The following is a 21,328-nucleotide window of genomic DNA, read 5'->3' as shown; positions in this document are numbered from 1 at the left end:
GTGTGTGTGTGTGTGTTGTGTGTGTGTGTGTGTGAGTGTTTGTGCGTGTGTGTGTTTATGTGAGCGTGCGTGTGTGTGTTTTTGTGTGTGCGTATCTGTGTGTACTCTGAAACAATCTAGCTTATCTCTCTCCGACTTCGGTAAAAAATCCTGTTAGTCCATCTCAGACTCTAGTAGACTCCCTGTAAGCCCAGTAGTAGTACCTATGTCTCTCAAAATTTCATTTTCTTGTCTCTCTGACTTTTAAATAAACATTCTAAACGGTGCAGTTGTTATCACAACCTATAAATAATGAAAACAAAATGAAGTAATTCACCAAAAATATCTTTATTGAAATAAAGGTATGTGGAATACCATCATAAAAAAATGATTGCTTTGGATCCATCTCGTATAATACTTCATTTTGGTTTCTCTTGAGATGTCACATATTCCATTTTGGGGTCATACACAAATTTTAACAGCCTCACCACATATTTCATCACTGATATTATCAGGTTGATGGACTGTATCTCTTGGTAAACCCATGATGTCACAAGTATCGTTTGCCAGTGCTTTGTTTTCCATCCATTCGTATTTGTATTCCTTGGTGATATTGGCTGTCAGTGCCCTTTTTATATCGCTTGTGGTTTCACTGTCTATTACGACATTATTTTTACATAGGTTGCAGTTTGGTACCTGGAACAGACATGCATTGTGACTTTGGTGCTGTAATAATCTTTTCTTCTTCTTGTCCACTTTTTAATGGTAATGGCAGAAGGTTACTGATAAGATCTATCAACAGACCATGCGTTACCAGCAATTCTAGCAAGAATTTGGCCTTGGTCATCAACTAAATGTTTTAGACTTAAGTGCTCTTTGAGCATTATCATCTCTGAAAACGTTAATCTCGCATACCCACTAGTTTGATGGTAGAAATTCTTGGGCACTCCAAAAGAATTTAAAACCTCACTTTCATGACAACGCAAGCATACATTTTTAATGAGATCCCTATCAGTGCTTGTTTCATAGTTTAGACATTATAAATATGATAGTTTAGTCATGAACACGCACTTTCTTAAAATACTTTACCTTTACCTTTTCCATGATGGTACTCGTAACGTTTGCCGGTGCTTTTTTTCATCAATTCATCTTTGCATTCCTGTGTGATATTGTCTGTCACTGCTCTTTTTATTTTACTTGCAGTTTCACTCTCTATTACGACATTATTTTTTCATAGCTTGTAATTTTGTCACTTGGCTAAGATATTCTTTTGACATTGGTGGTGTTATAGTTGGCTTGTCTTCTTCTTGTTTTCTTTTAAATGATAGTGGCAGAAAGATAATCATAGGATCCATCAACTGGTATTGTGTTACCACTAACAGTAGCTAGAATTTGACCTTCGTCTTCAACTAAGTGTCTTGGACTTGCAATCTCTTTGAGCACTATCATATCTGGAAATTTCACTCTAGCATATCCATCATCACATATTATGAATTTTGCGGTATACCAAAGAAATTTAAAACTTCACTGTTATGACAGTGCACGCATACATTTCCAATAAGATTCCCATTAATGCTTCTTTCATAGATCCAATATTCCTCATTGTCAGCATTCAACGCAATAATAACTTTATCATATGCGCAAACTTTCTTGGAATTTTTCATCACCATCTTTTAAAATAGGATTTGAGTGTTTGTCCTTCCAATTTACAAGTGATACTGATCGAAAGCGTAAAATAAATGAGCTACTGTCGATGACCCACCATAAATTGCAATGCAAGAAGCCGCACAAAAAATCCTGGAATTGGTGGGACTTAGAGTAGACTTCGTGAAATCGGAACTGTGGAATCGGGGGTAGAATTGGTGGAACTGGAACTGACGGAACCAGAATTGGTGGAATTTGGACTGGGGCTAGAATTGACGGAGCCTGGAGTGTTGGAAGTGGAATTGGATATCACTTTATTCACAAAAATGTACAGGTTGGCACAGGTTGCAAATTGATGTGATGTATCACGTTGAAGGTGGCTTGCAAAAACATGAACCCTTGAATTTGAAGCATATTTTTAACGGGAAAATATTTCAAAAATATCTTAGGCATGATGAAAGTGTGACAGAGGATGACTGAGGGCTAGTAACAGTGTGGCAAGGTAGTGTGAATTGACAGAGTATATGACGGAGGGCTGGTTTGTGAAAACATGAATCAATGGTTTCGATGCATGATTTTTTAAAGAAAATATCCGAAAACTTGTCTTAGAAATGATAAAGGGGTGGGAGAGGGTGCCAAACGATCTGTCATAGTGTGGCATGGTGGCGTGAATTGACATGGTATATCACGTTTAGGATGGCTTGCAAAAACACAAACCAATGGGTTTAAAGTATGATTTTGAACAATAGAATAGCTGTAAAATGCTTTAGGAAATATGGGGGTGCCAGATGGTGCCAGAGGGGCAGTCTTAGTGTGCCATGGTGGTTTAGATTGTTATTGCGTTGGGGGATGTGGATTGCTAAACCAAGAATCAATGGTTTAAAGCATATTTTTATCATGAAAATATGTGAAAAATGCCTTTGGAATGACTAAGGGTATCAGAGGGTGCCGTTTGCTATCCATAGTTTGTCACGGTGGTTTGAATTTACGTAGTCTTGGCTCAAAGAAAAACGAAATTTTCAATAATACCTCTCAGAAATAACTGAATATAAAAGCATGTATCATTTTTCTTCGTTTGGCAGTTTCTTTTTTCAAAATGTGAGTTTGCTAATATCAAAATTTAAATCAATGGAATGTAACAGACAAGTGCATCTAATAGAGCAAATAGAAACTTTGTGTTTTTTCTAAGATCTCCCAGAAATATCTCTTAATATGAGTTAAATACACCTCTAATAAAAATCTCCACCCCTTCCTCCCCGGAACTGGTTGCTATGACTCCTGTCTTTCTTTAATTCCCGCATATTTTTTTCCTTTTATTTTATCTTATATCAGATTTTTTCGCGTTTATTTTTTTTCGTTTGTTGAGCTTTAATTATCTTTCTGTGACTTCCTGATTTTGTATTATTTTTAATTTATAAAATTTATATCTAAAAAAGTCTGTGTCCTGTAGATTTTTTGTTCTGAAGGAATCTTCAATACATAATCATTTACCCAAAGAAATATCTAAAGCCAAAACTATGTAACATTTGCCATGTAACCTACCCTGCTTAGGTCACGTTAGAAAACCAACAACATTTTGAGAAGTAGGTGTACATCAAATATAACCAATTTTTAGTAATTGATTTCTCCCCTGTAAGTGAGAAATCAATAGTAAGTAAATAGTAAGTAAGTGAGACAGGGAATACTCCCTGTGTAGAATATGTTATCATGTTGAAAGTATTATCCTATTAATAATATTAGGAAGGTATTTATTGTCCCGCTGTCTAGTGCTCCATTCTGCTGAGGGAAAATATATTTCAAATCTTAATACAGACAAAAATCTTTTGATTATAAAAGTTCCCTGAGAAAAGAAACGCCTTTAAAGAAAACCAGAGCTCGAAGAAAAATATGGCTTGAAAGAAAAGCAATCTTCGAAGGTATTAGGTAACACCCACGTGTACGTCGTCATTACGTAGCATCCCACATGTGTGTCCTTCTTAGTTACAAGTGGGGATCCTCCACAGGGACCCTAAAGTCTGGCTTGTCACGCGAGATTGCATCATCCTTAAAATAAGTAAACAGACCCTATCTCGTAACAACCAGACAAATCACGAAAACGTCTTAAAACGTCTTGAAAAACGTCTTAAAGAAAAATGTCTAAAAAAATGTCTTAAAATGTCTTCAAACGTCTTGAAAAATGTCTTGAAGAGAAATATCTTAAAAACGTCTTGAAATATCTTGGAACGTCTTGCAAATCTTCTTGAACAATTTTTTTGAAGAAGAAAAGTGTCTTCAAAAACGTCTTGGAATGTCTTGAAACGGGTTGAAAGTGTCTTAAAAACGTCTTGAAGAAAATTGTCTTAAAAAACGTCTTGAAATCTCTTGAAAAACGTCATGAACAACATGTCTTAAAAATGTCTTGAAATGTCTTGAAACCTCTTGAAGAAGGTCTTGAAGAAAACTTTGTGTGATGAACACTTCTTATTACGTAGCAACCAAAGAAATCCCAAAGCAAAAAATACCCTATTATGTAATAAACACCAGCGTCTTGCCCTGAGGTGGTCACCGGTATACTTTGTTTTCATCTTAAGTCATTAAAGGAAAAAACAGTAGCGGCTATAGGTTTCCCCGGAAGCAGATGTCCTTTACTACTTTCTTCCGGGTCTGCATTTCAAATTCCAAGTCCCGCATTAAATAATTTTTAGCTCTTTTTCTTTCTAGAAGTCCTATATGAGCGCGCTAATCAGGCAATAAATTGTCTTGTAACGACTTAAAATTTAGCACAACAGCGAAAGGTGAATACGACAACGTTTATGGAGGGGGGGGGGGGTATTCGGCTTTTCTTTATGACATACACTAAAAAAATATTGTGACAAACTAAAAACAAAAGCAACGAGTGACTTCACAAAAATAAACAAATAGATATAAATACAAATTTAAAAATAGGCCAGTAGGTGGTCACTAATCTCTTATGTGTTTGTATTTTGACTTGCCTCACTAAAAAAAGAGTTATTCCAGGTAAAGCAATTCAGTGCATGCAAGATAAATTTGAAGTCCGACAGCAGGCCTTAGACCAGTTTTGCTACGTTTCTTCTACCTTCTCGCTACCCAATCACTTCCTTCAATCAAAAGTTGGACAGAGCATACCTCACTTAGGAGTTGGGACTATGGAGGATGCTGACCCAGTATTCCATAATTATTATCAATGGGTGCCATTTATGTTGTTGTTTCAAGCTGCATTTTTTTATATGCCACACTATCTTTGGAAGATTTTTGAAAATGGAAAAGTAAAAAGTCTTGTAAATGGATTAACCTCTTTGTCCATATCTAGCATTGACAGTAAAACAGAGGAAAAAATTTCGCATCTTGTGGATTACTTATACAATTCACGATCAGGCCACAAATTTTTGGGAATAAAATATATAATTTGTGAATCTTTGTATCTCATAAATTTATTTTTCCAAATTATGATTAATAATTTGTTTTTGGGTGGGGGTTTCTTAACACTTGGATTTAGGGCCATAAACTACCTTAACATGGATCCAGAGGTTCGTACAGATCCATTATATATAACCTTTCCTCGGATGACAAAATGCACATTCAGGAGATATGGTCCAAGTGGCACACTCCAGATTCATGATTCCTTATGCTTATTAGCAATTAATATAATTAATGAAAAAATATACGTATTTTTATTCTTTTGGTTTTTCCTTTTACTTATTTTAACCAGCATTTATTTTCTGTATAGACTTAGTTTGATCATTTCACAGAGTTTGAGGCGGCTAAGTATACCAGAATTAAAAATGAACGTTGATTATGGTGATTATTTACTACTCAGTTTTTTGAAAGTAAATATTAACGATCAGTGCATATTCATCAAGATTATGGATGAGCTTAAAATGAGATATGATGGAAAATCGATCGAAAAGGAGAAACTAATTTCTGAAGAAAAGTGAGAGCTCTGATATACTTCTGAAGCTGTCGAGAAGATAAAAGGAAAAATATAAGTTTGAAATTAAAAATTAATGAAAATTACCAAAAACCTTGAGAATAACTTTTTGTGATAAGCGGTGAATGTTTTTTCTAAATTGAGATATTTTAAAGTGTTGTCTATTATTCTAGTAGGTAGTATTTTATTCAATAAACATACTTTTTTAAATATATACTGAAAACCTGCTCATTTCATAGGCTGAACGATAAGGGTCTATCTTTTTATGATTCGACTACTTGGTTCTGTATCTGTGGCTGGCTAAATATTCCAGGGACCAACAATTTGAGAATTGAGAGCTTCTTTGGGTTAGCTTCCTTGCTTAGAGGGGAAGTAATTTGAAGGTAGATATGGTGGATGAGCCGTCAATGACAATAGCTTATATATGTTGATGAAACTCAGCTGTATGTTAGTCAGAGTCAAGTTTTTTCAACTAAAAGTTGGGAGCAACATTAAAACTTAAAACGAACAGAAATTACTCCGTATATGAAAGGGGCTGTTCTCTCCTCAATGCCCCGTTCTTTACGCTAAAGTTTGACTCTTTCTTTCAACTCTACTTTTTAAAAACAGTAAAAAACTTTAGAGTAAAGAGCGAGGGATTGCGGAGGGCACAACCCATTTCATATACGGAGTAGTTTCTGTTCGTTTTAAGTTTGAATGTTGCTCCTTACATTCAGTTAAAAAAACTAGTTTTTTTTATTTAATTTGTGAATATTTTTGAATTAATACATGTTTGATTTTGGCTCTCCGCACATAAATTATTAAAATGAAATTTGCATATTTTTTTTTTTTTTGTTTGGCTAATGGCTTTCTCTTAGTTTTGATCAGACCATTCGGAGAAACAAGGGGTGGGGAAGGAGGCCTAGTTGTCCTCCAATTTTTTGGTTACTTAAAAAGGCAAGTAGAACTTTAAATTTTTAACGAACGTTTTTATTAGTAAAAAATATACATAACTTAAAAATTAACTTACGTAACAAACTTTTATAATTTTATTTTTTTATTATGTATAAGAGGGGGTTAGACCCTCGTTAATACCTCGCTCATTACACTAAATTTTAAGTTATGTCGCAATTGTTTAAGAATGACCCCTAATTCAGAAAGGCCGTAGAATAAATAGTTGAAACAACTAAAAATACTTTAGCATAAAGAGCGAAGTATTTATTTCCTCCTAAATACCTCGCTCTTTGCGCTAAAGTATTTTTAGAACCCCTCATATGCGTAATAATCTCTGTTCGTTTTAAGTTTTAATGCTACTCCTTACTTTCAATTGAATAAACTGTTTCAAGTTTATTTTTTCATTGTTTTTTTTTATAGTAGTGCTAGAAAATCCCGCGCCATTTTCATTGAATTTTTCTTCTCCCATGACATGTTCCTCTAAGGAGAGATCCTCCCACATAGCCCCTTCCCCTCCACCCAATCCCCCAAACCAAATAAAGCCACCTGAAAACATCTGTACACTTCCCAATAACCATTACTGTATGTAAACATTGGTCAAAGTTTGTAACTTGCAGCCCATCCCCCAGGGACTGTGGGGGAGTAAGTCATCCCCAAAGACATAGTTATTATGGTTTTAGACTATTCGGAACAAAATGGCTATCTCAAAATTTTGATCCGTTGACTTTAGGAAAAAATGAGCGTGGGAGGGGGCCTAGGTGCCCTCCAATTTTTTTGGTTACTTAAACCCGACGGGTACCGACGTTTTCAGGGATATTTTTTTTTGGTGTGGGGTTCAGGGGAGGGGGCTATATGGGAGGATCTTTCCTAGGAGGAATATTTCATGGGGGAAGAGAAATTCAATGAAAAGGGCGCAGGATTTTCTGGCATTACTATTAAAAAAAAATGAAAATATAAACATGAAAAAGTTTTTTCAATTGAAAGTAAGGAGAAGCATTAAAACTTAAAACGAACAGAGATTATTACGCATATAAGGGGTTCTAGAAATACTCTAGCATAAAGAGCGAGGTATTTAGGAGGAGATAAATACTTCGCTCTTTATGCTAAATTATTTTTAGTAATTCCATCTATTTATTCTACGGCCTTTCTGATTCAGGGGTCATTCTTAAAGAATTGGGACAAAACTTAAGATTTAGTGTGAAGAGCGAGGTATTAATGAGGGGACAAACCCCTCATATATATAATCAAAAATGTAAGAATATAAAAGTTTGTTACGTAAGTTAATTCTTAAGTTACGTATATATTTACTAATAAAAACGTTCTTTAAAAATTAAAAGTTCTAGTTACCTTTTTAAGTAACCGAAAAATTGCAGGGCAACTAGGCCTCCTTCCCCACCCCTTATTTCTCAAAATCATCTGATCAAAACTAAGAGAAAGCCATTTAGCGAAAAAAAAATTAATATGCAAATTTCATTTTAATAATTTATGTGCGGAGAGCCAAAATCAGACATGCATTAATTCAAAAACTTTCAGGAATTAAATAAAAAAAAACAAGTTTTTTGAAATGAAAGTAAGGAGCGACATTAAAACTTAAAACGAATAGAAATTACTCCGTATTTGAAAGGGGCTTTTCCTCCTCGAAACTCCGCTCCTTGCGCTAAAGTTTGATTCTTTCTCGCAACTTTACTTTTTAAAACAATAAAAAACTTTAGCGTAAAGAGCGGGGCGTCGAGGAGGAAAAGCCCCTTTCATATACGGAGTAATTTCTGTTCGTTTTAAGTTTTAATGTCGCTCCTTACTTTCATTTCAAAAAACTTGTTTTTGTATTTAATATATTTAAAATCAGCATGAAAATCCGATTCTTTTTATAAATCTTTTAGCATCAAAATTCCGTTTTTTAGAGTTTCGTTTACTATTGAGCTGTGTCACTCCTTACTACAGTTCGTTACCACGAACTGTTTGATTGGTCATCAAGCTAGCATTAGAAAGTCGTCTTGCGGCCAATTTGATTGGTTAGTCTTAAAAGTGAATGGTAATCAGTTTTTACTCCCTATAGGCTGTATACTCGTAGAGGCATTTCTAATCAAATTTGGTAATTGTTATTTCTTGAATAGATTCATCTCTTTTCCCTTTTTTTCTTTGACTTTTTCTTTTCACTAAAAGATAAGTTAATGCTGAAAAAAAAAGGGTTGCAAAGTCTAAGCTCAATTTGTTTCTTTGGCTTGGTTCTTTGGCGTCGTTGTTGCATTAAAATCAAAGCTAGATATAAATCAAAATTTTCAATTTACTTGATTTTGGTTCAATGGTGAACGGTTCAGTTTATATTTAATTAAAACATGAATTAAGGAGGCACACTCGTGCCTCTTTAAAGTTCCAGTGGTCGTAGAGGGATTGGGAGGGATGCATTTCGTAGCCCGAGCTCCAACTAAGAAACCTGCCAAATTTCATCCCCCTCCGACTTTTCCTTCATGGGGAAAAGCTGGCCGAAAGTTTCGACCCGTCAACCCCGTCTTCCCTGTTTTCCAGAAACCACGCATAGCCACTTAATGTTCTTATTCTCTTTTTTTTTCTGAGACGCCTACAGGTTACAGGCGACATCGGATCTGGGTGTACGAAGACTCATTCGACGTGGAATTCTCCGAGTAATTTTCCTGGAAAGTTTCGTCGGAAAATCTTAACCCCCCGATTTTCTAGCTTAGAAAAACCCATTTCCCCATTGAAGGTAAAATTTTTTCATGTAATAACATCACTTGTTTGAAAAATTCTTACACTAACAGCAGCTTGGCGCAGCGGAAGCGTGCTGGGCCCATAACCCAGATGTCGGTGGATCGAAACCGCTAGCTGCTAATTTTTTAAAATTTGTAAAATTAGGTAATTTTGTCAGTTTGAATTTATTGATACAGAAAGGGAGAAAATAAACATGGAAACATGTGATCAGAATTACATACTGGAATGTTCACAAGGATTTATACTGAAGCGGGGGTAAGGCTTGATGGAAGCAAGTTAAAAGAACCATTTAAATTGATTTCCTAATTGAAGCCGTTGGTGAAATTTTCTATTGTAATAACTTATTTGATAACAAGCATAACAGCAGCTTGGCGCAGCGGAAGCGCGCTGGGCCCATAAACCGGAGGCGGGTGGGTAAAAACCACTAGCTGCTAAATTTTTAATTAAGCTGCTAAACTATTAAAATTATCAAAATTAGATAATTTTGTCAGTTTGAATTTATTGATACAGAAAGCCAGAAAATAAACATGGAAAATTATTATTAAATTACATCCACCATGGATTATAGAAAAACGTACAGAAATAATATGAAAAAAACTTCGATTTCTTAAAGAGTTAAAGACGCTGCGTCCCAAAGTCGAACCTTAAAACGTACAGGAATTAGGAGAGGCAGTTGGGGGCTGCCGCCCCCAAACCCCCCGCTCTTAAAGACTCTTTTGTACAGGTTTTTTGTTGTGGGGGGCTGCCACCCCCCTAACCCCCCGCTCTTGATTCGGAAAGGCCCTCTTTTAATTAACAAAAAATTGAAATGAATGAATAATGGAATAACTTCGAAACATGTTAAACAGAAGAGGACAGGAGAACCATTGCGCCGAAACTAGTAATTAGTAACAATGAAGTCCCCCCACAACAAAAAACCTGTACAAAAGAGTCTTTAAAAGTGGGGGGTTTGGGGGGCGGCAGCCCCCCATCTGCCTCTCCAAATTCCTGTATGTTTTAAGGTTCGACTTTGGGACGCAGCCTCTTTAACTCTTTAAGAAAACAAAGTTTTTTTCATATTATTAATTACATAGACTTGGAGTTCAGAAAGTTTTAACTTTATCCCTGAAACCGTCCTCAGGATACAGCTGACAAAGCGTATTCATCACTTAGCAACCAAAAGTGGATCCAGGATATTCTTTAGGGGGGGGGGCGCTTAATAGGTTGCTTCGATAAACTTTGCGAACAAAGAAATACCGTGATTAAAAGGGAACCTGGGCAATTGTGTTTTGTAGGTAGGTTGTGGAAATGGTCGTAAATTTAATCTAAAATCTGGCTAGGATTTAAGTTCTAATAAATCTGTTGAAATTAAATTTGGTATAAAAATATTGATACAAATAGTAAACTATAAAAAACACCCCGCCATAAAAAAAAATTAAAAGCTGTTCACCATCTATAAGAAAATATAATATTTAATATTTTCCGCATAATTTTTTGCCTTTGCACTTATGACCACTATAGCGAGTGAGTTAAGGTTTCTATTGTAAAAAAAAGAAAAGATATGGTCTTGAACCATCTTTTGGGGTTTTACACTCTTTGTGACAATTTGTATAGGTCAAACCATTTAGTGTGTTGCCTAACTTATTGGCATCGCTTAGTAACTATGGTAGTAATGAAGAGTGGGAAATAAGGATAAAGACACAACATGTATATTCGTAAAAGATATATTAAACATTAAATACTAGTTCTTTTAGGGGTGTAGCAAGAAAAACAGAACAAAGAAACAGAAATGTATAGAAGACATTTAAAACAAGGGTATTAAGTATGGGCAATAAAGCGTTAACTAATCAATGTTTCTTTTTTAAAATAGTGTTTTAATAGACAGTGTCAATTTTAAAAATATCTCAAAATTTACTAATTAAAATTCTACTTTTCATAAAAACGTAGCGTATCTTTCCGTTTTTTAAAGTTCGATATATTTCGCTTAAATTACAGAATTCACGCTCTTCTAAGAAAAGTCTATTTCTCTATTTCTACCTCAATATTTCGGTGAATGTTTATAATAGCTATTCCTGTCAGTCTAGAGTCCTTTCAGTTTAGAGCTCTTCGTTATTATTTCCTCTTCTATTCATTCTAAATTACTCGAACAAAGACCAAAATCATCAGAAAATTAGAAACTCTAAAAAAAGTGTAGGTATGCATGCATGTATGTGCTTGAAACTAAGTATAGAAAGAAAGAAAGAAAGAAATTTTATTTGAGCCCTACGGCCATGCACAACATGATTTAATAATACAACACTGCACAGAACACACACTCAATATAAAACAATATTTATTCACTCGGGCTCGACTGAGCCTCTCCCGCCTTTTCCACATATCGTACCATTTTGCATATGGTTCCAGGCATCGAAGACCTCAGGATATCAGAAAGCAGCACCAACCGATGGTCCCTCCAAATTTCATCCCTAAGACCTTCAAGCTCCTGGCACTCCATGAGGAAATGGGCTAAATTATTATCCTCTTTTCAGCAATACCCACACTTACCATTTGACCCCTTTTTTTTAAATTTCTGTCCCTTATGTACTGGAAGGCAATTTCCCCTCAACTGGATCCATGATTTTAAATATCTAAAAGGTAAATTTACCTTAAAATAATATTCTTCCCCAAAAATTTCTTTTACTTTATTAAATTCCTTCAGTGTTTCCGACAAACGTACTAATCAACCCCACTCTTGTATCTCTTGGTCTTTCAATCTCTGCATAATTTCTGCATAATCTCTATATGAGCCGAAATACTCCTTGAAAAGAAAATAAATATGTGTTTGGTATCTTTGTATCTGATAGGTATAGGTTGGTGATTAAAATTCTCAGGGTTTCAAGCTGTGGAGATTTCGAATTATTCTTTTTTTAAATCTTGATTTTTTATATATTCAATTTCAAACGTCTAAATCTCGATATGTCTGTTGAGCACCAAAATAAAAATTTGAAATTTGAGTAAATAAGAGAATTTTCCTGTAAAAATGTTGATATTTAAACAACTAATCCTCGAAATATGATTGGATGACATGTATCAAAACAAGTATAAAAATCCTCAGTGGTACATATAGTAGTTTAGACAATTTTATGGACAAATATTTGCAACCCCTATACAAAAACATAACTGTATTTTTTGACTGGTTGGTATTGAGAAGATAAGAAATTTTGAAGTAATATTGCAGTTGTATTCTGTTTCCGTGGTTAACTCAAGTTGTGTGAATTTCCCCTTTTTACCATTTTATTTTTATTTTTAAATGTTTGAAAAAAAATCAATGCTATTCCACTGATGCAAACTGAGAATTCAGAGACCGATTTATACCAGCTAGATAAAAAAGAATAAACATATAATTTTTTGCCTTCTTTTATAAACAATTTTTCGAAAATCTATTTTTCTGAAATGATTATTCCAACCTTTGAAGGAGTATTTTGCCTCATATGCTTACTTTTAAGTATATACTTATACGAAACTTTGTGTTTCTGAAGAGTATGGCTTTTATTTTTACGTTTTAGGATGAACAGAGGTGATTTGTCATTTAATGTAGAGCTTTAATCAGATGAAAATAGGCAGTAAAGTGGCCACCAATTGCTCACCAAAATCCAAAACTTAAATTAATAATTTTTGCACTTCTCATACATTTACTTTTTATCATACAAATCCCCTAAAAAACAACAATGTTGTAAAAACCACCCTGCTTCGCAAAATAAGCTAATCCAAAAAAACCAAAACAGAAATAAAAAAAAAAGTACTGATATCAATTTCTTTGCCTCAGTACCATAGCAAGACTTGAAAACAAATGTTTGACAGTAAAAAGAATTAAATATTTTTCTTTTTAGCCCTGTTTTGACAGGACAATCCTGAAATGTCAATTCGACAGCCTAAAGAGGCTAGGATTTTAAATTTCCCCTTTTTGCTATTACGAAACGAAGGTTGTTGAATCCCAGTTCGCTTTTGTGGTAAAACGGACAGATTTCATTGATAAACCTAAATACAAATAAATACTTTTTGGCAGTATGCGTCATTAGTAAAATCTAACAGAGACTGCACAAAGTAACTAAAACCTTGTTTCAAACTTGTTTGCAAAAAGAAACAGTCTTAATAATTAAAAACTTATTAAAAACTAAACTATTAAAAACTAATTATAAAAAAAATAACTTTCTTCCCAAACCAGAGCAAGCGGACCCAACTACAAGTTCACCACTACATCCGGGGGGGCGCTCCCCCTGGATCCACCACTGCTAGCAACATACAGTGTCCGTGAGAGCCTTTCTGCTTAACTGCGAATTGATAATAAAAGTGCAAAAACGGTTTGTTGGGTCAGGGAAACGTTTTGTTGGGTCGTCTACCTTAAAATTTGAGTCCACTTGGCCGCACTATACTCACTGAACGTTTACGCTTGATAGCCGAAGCATTCCTGAGAAAGAGCAGATACACTATTTTGATAAACAGCTACCGCATAATAGCTTTTGATTTACCTTGCTACTTAACTACGAATATGTTACACAAGTGCAAAAATGTTTAGGTGGATTGGTGAAGAAAACATTCCCCCCTCTCCTCGTCAAGATTTAAGGTCTACCTTTCGCCCCCCCCCAACTCTGAAAGCTTGATTATTAGTCCAAAATCCTTCCCAGTATATTGCATATGTCATAAAACCTTTCTATGCAGTTAATTCCCAGAAATTAATTAAATGAGTGTAGTTAGGGGTGGACTACCTAGGTTATTCAGCAATAAAATATAATACCAAAAACGTTAACCCTCTTGGAGTACTGAATAACAGTTTGGAGAAGTAGAAGAAAAGCCAACGTTCCTAAGATATTTTTGAAAAGTGGCTCTTTAAAACTTCCCCACCCTTCCTCCCTAAAAATATGCACTGTCTATTATATATACCTATAATTATCTTACTTTTTGTAATTTGTGACTCTGTAATAGGAAAAATTCGTTTATTTTTATATTTAACTAGCTGTTGTACGTTGCATGTTCGAGGGTCGGTAAACCTGACAATCTATTTGTATGCACAGACAATGGGACAGCGAAGAATGTTGTATATTCGCAAGTTTATCTATCTAATAAGTTCATATAAATCTAATTATCTATATATATATATACATATATATATATATATATATATATATATATATATATATATATATATATATATATATATATATATATATATATATATATATATATATATATATATATATATAAATAAGTTGTCTGTCTGTGTGTCTGTCTTTGGATCAGGTGACGTCATGTTTCTGTGTTGACTGACGTCATGAAATTAATTGTCGTCATTTTTGCTTTGACGGTGACGTCATTCAAGATATTTAAGACATGTGTTCACGTAGAAATCTATTAATGTTTAAGTTTACAATGACTGATGAACTTACCATGGCAAAAGCCGATGAAGATGCTCAAAGAGTCTATGCCAAAAAACTTGCTACTGATAGAGAAAGTCAGAAAAGAAAGCGTGCCGAGGAATCAAAAGAACAGCAAGGAAACAGGCTTGAGGCTTATAGAGAAAGAAAGAACAGAAAGCGTGCCGAGGAATCAAAAGAACCGCAAGGAAACAGGCTTGAGGCTGATAGAGAAAGAAAGAACAGAAAGCGTGCCGAGGAATCAAAAGAACAGCAAGGAAACAGGCTTGAGGCTGATAGAGAAAAAAAGAACAGAAAGCGTGCCGAGAAGCTACCAGAGAACGCGGAAGCAGACTTGCTGCTAAAAGAGAAAGTGAAAAAAGAAGGCGTGCCGAGGAATTACAAGAACAGCAAGAAATCAGGCTTGCTGCTGATAGAGAAAGTAAGAAAAGAAAGCGTGCCGAGGAATCACAAGAACAGCAAGAAATCAGGCTTGCTGCTGATAGAGAAAGTAAGAAAAGAAAGCGTGCCGAGGAATCAGAGCAACCTGAAAGTTATCGCCTGGCATTCAGGTACAACCCAGTCGATGATTATAGCTTGAGTAGATGTGTTCAAATCGGGACAATGTCTAAAATTTGGCCCTACTGCAAGGCCTTGAAATTCAATGGTGAAACAATGGGAATGTGTTGCGCCTCAGGAAAAGTTAAACTTCCTCTATTGGCTGCACCACCAGAGCCATTGAAGACGAATGAATGCTTGCCTGAAAAATTCTAATTTATGGGCACACGTAAAAATATTAAAATTAACTACAAATATGCGTGTCCGATTGCAAAACGATGACTCTGGTCAAACATTTTCAGATCAATTGCTGACAATTGGAAACGGAAAGCTCCCAGTAGACTCAATTTCAGGACGTATACAACTACCTGCTGATTTCTGTAATTTAGTGACGTCCAAAAATGAATTGATTGAAAAAGTATTTCCGAATATTCTAAAAAATTATAAAAATAATAAATGGCTAAGTGAAAGAGCGATTCTCGCACCCAAAAATATAGACTCCACGAAATCAACAATATTATTTTGACCAAGATTCGAGACCAGGCAGTCCTTTACAAGTCAGTCGACACAGTTTTGGAACCAAATGAAGCGGTTAAATATCCATCTGAATTTTAAATTCCATAGATCTTTCAGGGTTTCCACCACACGTGCTACAACTAAAAATAGGCGTACCAATAATACTTTTAAGAAATATAAACCCACCAAAGCTTTGCAATGGCACTCGACTTGCCGTAAAAAAACAATGGAAAACCTAATAGAGGCCACAATCTTGACAGGGCCTTTTGAGGGTGAGGCTGTTCTTATTCCTCGCATTCCCATGATTCCAACGGATCTGCCTTTTCAATTTAAAAGATTGCAATTTCCAATTCGATTAGCATTTGCAATCACCATTAACAAAGCTCAAGGTCAATCATTAGAAAAATGTGGTATAGATCTTAATACTGATTGTTTTTCCCATGGACAATTGTACGTTGAATGTTCGAGGGTCGGTAAACCTGACAATCTATTTATATGCAGCGACAATTGGACAGCGAAGAATGTTGTATATTCGCAAGTTTTAGCAGTTAATTTGTATTGTATCTATCTATCTATCTATCTATATAAAAACCAGTTGTGTGTATGCATGTTTGTTTGTTTGTAAAAAGAGCGTTTGCGTATGATGTCATTATTAGTACATACGGCTTTGTATATGCAGAGACAATGGGAAAGCCAAGAATGTTGTATATTCGCAATTTTTACGTAGTTTAACTCCTGCAGACGAAATGAAAACTTGCCTAAAAAATTCTAATTTATGGGCACACGTAAAAATATTAAAATTAACTACAAATATGCGTGTCCGATTGCAAAACGATGACTCTGGTCAAACAGTAGACTCTACTCTTCCTTTCTAATAAGAAAGGAAACTTTATTATTAGATGTATATATATATATATACATATATATATATATATATATATATATATATATATATATATATATATATATATATATATATATATATATATATATATATATATATATATAAATAAGTTGTCTGTCTGTGTGTCTGTCTGTGGATCAGGTGACGTCATGTTTCTGTGTTGACTGACGTCATGAAATTAATTGTCGTCATTTTTGCTTTGACGGTGACGTCATTCAAGATATTTAAGACATGTGTTCACGTAGAAATCTATTAATGTTTAAGTTTACAATGACTGATGAACTTACCATGGCAAAAGCCGATGAAGATGCTCAAAGAGTCTATGCCAAAAAACTTGCTGCTGATAGAGAAAGTCAGAACAGAAAGCGTGCCGAGGAATCAAAAGAACAGCAAGGAAACAGGCTTGAGGCTTATAGAGAAAGAAAGAACAGAAAGCGTGCCGAGGAATCAAAAGAACAGCAAGGAAACAGGCTTGAGGCTGATAGAGAAAGAAAGAACAGAAAGCGTGCCGAGGAATCAAAAGAACAGCAAGGAAACAGGCTTGAGGCTGATAGAGAAAAAAAGAACAGAAAGCGTGCCGAGGAGCTACCAGAGAACGCGGAAGCAGACTTGCTGCTAAAAGAGAAAGTGAAAAAAGAAGGCGTGCCGAGGAATTACAAGAACAGCAAGAAATCAGGCTTGCTGCTGATAGAGAAAGTAAGAAAAGAAAGCGTGCCGAGGAATCACAAGAACAGCAAGAAATCAGGCTTGTTGCTGATAGAGAAAGTAAGAAAAGAAAGCGTGCCGAGGAATCAGAGCAACCTGAAAGTTATCGCCTGGCATTCAGGTACAACCCAGTCGATGATTATAGCTTGAGTAGATGTGTTCAAATCGGGACAATGTCTAAAATTTGGCCCTATTGCAAGGCCTTGAAATTCAATGGTGAAACAATGGGAATGTGTTGCGCCTCAGGAAAAGTTAAACTTCCTCTATTGGCTGCACCACCAGAGCCATTGAAGACGAATGAATGCTTGCCTGAAAAATTCTAATTTATGGGCACACGTAAAAATATTAAAATTAACTACAAATATGCGTGTCCGATTGCAAAACGATGACTCTGGTCAAACATTTTCAGATCAATTGCTGACAATTGGAAACGGAAAGCTCCCAGTAGACTCAATTTCAGGACGTATACAACTACCTGCTGATTTCTGTAATTTAGTGACGTCCAAAAATGAATTGATTGAAAAAGTATTTCCGAATATTCTAAAAAATTATAAAAATAATAAATGGCTAAGTGAAAGAGCGATTCTCGCACCCAAAAATATAGACTCCACGAAATCAACAATATTATTTTGACCAAGATTCGAGACCAGGCAGTCCTTTACAAGTCAGTCGACACAGTTTTGGAACCAAATGAAGCGGTTAAATATCCATCTGAATTTTAAATTCCATAGATCTTTCAGGGTTTCCACCACACGTGCTACAACTAAAAATAGGCGTACCAATAATACTTTTAAGAAATATAAACCCACCAAAGCTTTGCAATGGCACTCGACTTGCCGTAAAAAAACAATGGAAAACCTAATAGAGGCCATAATCTTGACAGGGCCTTTTGAGGGTGAGGCTGTTCTTATTCCTCGCATTCCCATGATTCCAACGGATCTGCCTTTTCAATTTAAAAGATTGCAATTTCCAATTCGATTAGCATTTGCAATCACCATTAACAAAGCTCAAGGTCAATCATTAGAAAAATGTGGTATAGATCTTAATACTGATTGTTTTTCCCATGGACAATTGTACGTTGAATGTTCGAGGGTCGGTAAACCTGACAATCTATTTATATGCAGCGACAATTGGACAGCGAAGAATGTTGTATATTCGCAAGTTTTACGCAGTTAATTTGTATTGTATCTATCTATCTATCTATCTATATAAAAACCAGTTGTGTGTATGCATGTTTGTTTGTTTGTAAAAAGAGCGTTTGCGTATGATGTCATTATTAGTACATACGGCTTTGTATATGCAGAGACAATGGGAAAGCCAAGAATGTTGTATATTCGCAATTTTTACGTAGTTTAACTCCTGCAGACGAAATGAAAACTTGCCTAAAAAATTCTAATTTATGGGCACACGTAAAAATATTAAAATTAACTACAAATATGCGTGTCCGATTGCAAAACGATGACTCTGGTCAAACAGTAGACTCTACTCTTCCTTTCTAATAAGAAAAGAAAGCGTGCCGAGGAATCAGAGCAACTGATTTTTGTCAAAAATCAGAAAATACAACTCATGTTTCCAAATGACGTCGTTTGGAGCCCAAATCGAAAATCCAGATCAATTTATGTCTACTTTCAAAGTAAAAGGGCAAATTTATCATAGAGCAGGGTCCCTTCTACCATTCTCAGGCGAGAATCATAAATTTTTACAATTGTACTTCCTCAGTGATAGAAATTCTGAATTGAAGGCACGTTGCGAAATTTCTCCCAAGGTTGAAAGGACAATCGTTTCCCAATTGCAACATCTTTCCACGAAAATAATAATTTAGTGCGTCTGTTCAAAACAGCCATCGATTTGATGCCCACTGATACGCATAAAATTTTTATTTCCGCTGACAAAACGCCTCCTGGCAAACATGTGCGTAGATACAATGCTCCAACTATCGACAAAGTGGCAATCGTTATGGTCGGTGATCAGTTTTTACCTCGAGATATTATTCTTCATAAGCGAAACGCTCAGTTGGTAAGAATTGCTGAAACTCATCGATGCCACGATGCCCTACAATATCCTATCATTTTTTGGGATGGAGCCGACGGCTATCACTTTAATATTAAATTGATGAATCCAGCCACTAACAAAGAAATGAATAAGAAATGCAGTGCAATGCATTATTATTCATATAGACTAATGATTCGGCAGGATGAAGAAAATTATATTTTAAAATGCCGTGAATGGTTTCACCAATTTGTCGTTGATATGTATGCTAAAATTGAATCAGAACGTTTGCTATATATCCGCCTGAATCAGACCAACCTCCGCTCTGAACAATACATTCATTTGCGAGATGCAGTTATAAATGACGGTAATACCACAAACGTTGGAAGATTAACAATTTTACCTTCGTCATATGCTGGCAGTCCCAGTCATATGCATGAATATGCTCAAGATGCTATTGCGTATGTTCGTCTCTATGGTCGTCCAGATTTATTTATTACATTTACATGTAATCAATCTTGGGACGAGATACTGCAGCTTTTACTTCAAGGCCAATCGGCGGTTCATAGGCATGACATTACGGCCCGTGTCTTCCGGCAAAAGTTGAAATCACTGATAAACTACATAGTAAAACTTGAAGTGTTTGGGTCAGTGCGATGCTGGATGTACTCAGTGGAATGGCAAAAACGATGTTTGCCACACGCACATATACTAATCTGGCTACATAAAAAAATTACTTCGAACGAAATTGATGATGTGATTTCCGCTGAAATACCTGATAAAAATGTCGATAAGGGGTTACATGATATTATTGTAAAAAATATGATACATGGACCTTGCGGTGCACTGAACGAAAATTCACCGTGCATGGCCAAAGGAAGGTGCACAAAGCAATATCCTCGACTTTTAGTATCAAACACAATTACTGGCAATGATGGTTACCCACAATATAGAAGAAGATCTACTGAAGATGGCGGTAAAACAGCAATAATAAAGAAGCGTAACGGTACCACCATCGAAGTAGATAACAAGTGGGCTGTTCCATATTCCCCATCACTATCAAAAAACATTTTAATGCACACATAAACGTTGAATACTGTAACTCCGTAAAGGCAATCAAATACATATGTAAATACGTCAACAAAGGCAGTGACATGGCAGTTTTTGGCTTGCAGCCCGAAATCAAAGATTTCGACGAAATCGTACAATATCAAGCTGGAAGATACATAAGCAGTAATGAAGCTGTTTGGCGAATTCTTTCATTTCCGATACATGAACGTAGTCCAGCTGTTGTTCACTTAGCGGTACATTTACAGAATGGTCAACGTGTTTATTTCACGGAAACCAACGTGCAACAAAGAGCCCTGAATCCACCGGATACAACATTAACAGCTTTTTTTTCGCTTTGCAAAAATGATTCGTTTGCAAAAAAACTGCTGTATACTGAAGTACCTTCATATTACACGTGGAATACTAAAAATAAAGTATTTGAACGTCGAAAACAGGGTAAGTCAGTCGACGGCCAACCTACCATCTTCAAAGATACCACGATAGGAAGACTCTACACCGTTTAGCCCAATCAACATGAATGCTTCTTTCTACGCCTGCTTTTGGTGAATGTACCCGGTCCGAAATCCTTTGAGTATTTGAGAACTGTAAACGGTACTATACATGACATTTACCGTAGTGCATGCCAAGCTCTGAATTTATTGGAGAACGACCAACACTGGAATAACTGCATCAATGACGCGTGCGAAACGTCAACCCCAAGTCAAATTCGTGCATTGTTTGGTATCATTTTAACAACTTGCTCTCCATCAGCTCCTACAGAGTTATGGGAAAAATATAAGTAAAAAATGTCCGAAGATATACTCCATCGAAAACAGTTAGAGACGTCAGATACGACTTTTGATTTTACATCAGAAATTTATAACTACACTTTAGTTATTATAGAAGATTTGTGCGTACGTATGGCAAACAAACCTCTTCAGGATTTGGGAATGCCTTCACCTAACCGTATCGCTGCTGTTTCGACATGTGTAGAATTGGATCTTGAACAAAGTTACAGTACGAGTG

The 21,328-nt window shown here is 35.6% G+C and overlaps 1 protein-coding gene across 1 annotated transcript in view; it reads left to right on the top strand.

Annotated features, from left to right (window-relative positions):
• LOC136041837 (innexin inx2-like) overlaps nucleotides 1–5,774 on the top strand; it is a 33,767-nt gene extending 27,993 nt beyond the window's left edge. Inside the window, exon 3 of the mRNA XM_065726616.1 lies at nucleotides 4,621–5,774. Within this exon, the coding sequence (XP_065582688.1) occupies nucleotides 4,621–5,558 (938 nt within the window). The 3' untranslated portion in view covers nucleotides 5,559–5,774. The remainder of the gene's footprint in view (nucleotides 1–4,620) is intronic.
• The last annotated feature ends 15,554 nt before the right edge of the window (nucleotides 5,775–21,328 follow it).

This window comes from Artemia franciscana, unplaced genomic scaffold (assembly GCF_032884065.1).
Source record: "Artemia franciscana unplaced genomic scaffold, ASM3288406v1 PGA_scaffold_412, whole genome shotgun sequence".
NCBI classification, from domain to species: Eukaryota; Metazoa; Arthropoda; class Branchiopoda; order Anostraca; family Artemiidae; genus Artemia; species Artemia franciscana.
This window is presented reverse-complemented; position numbering and strand designations above follow the sequence as displayed.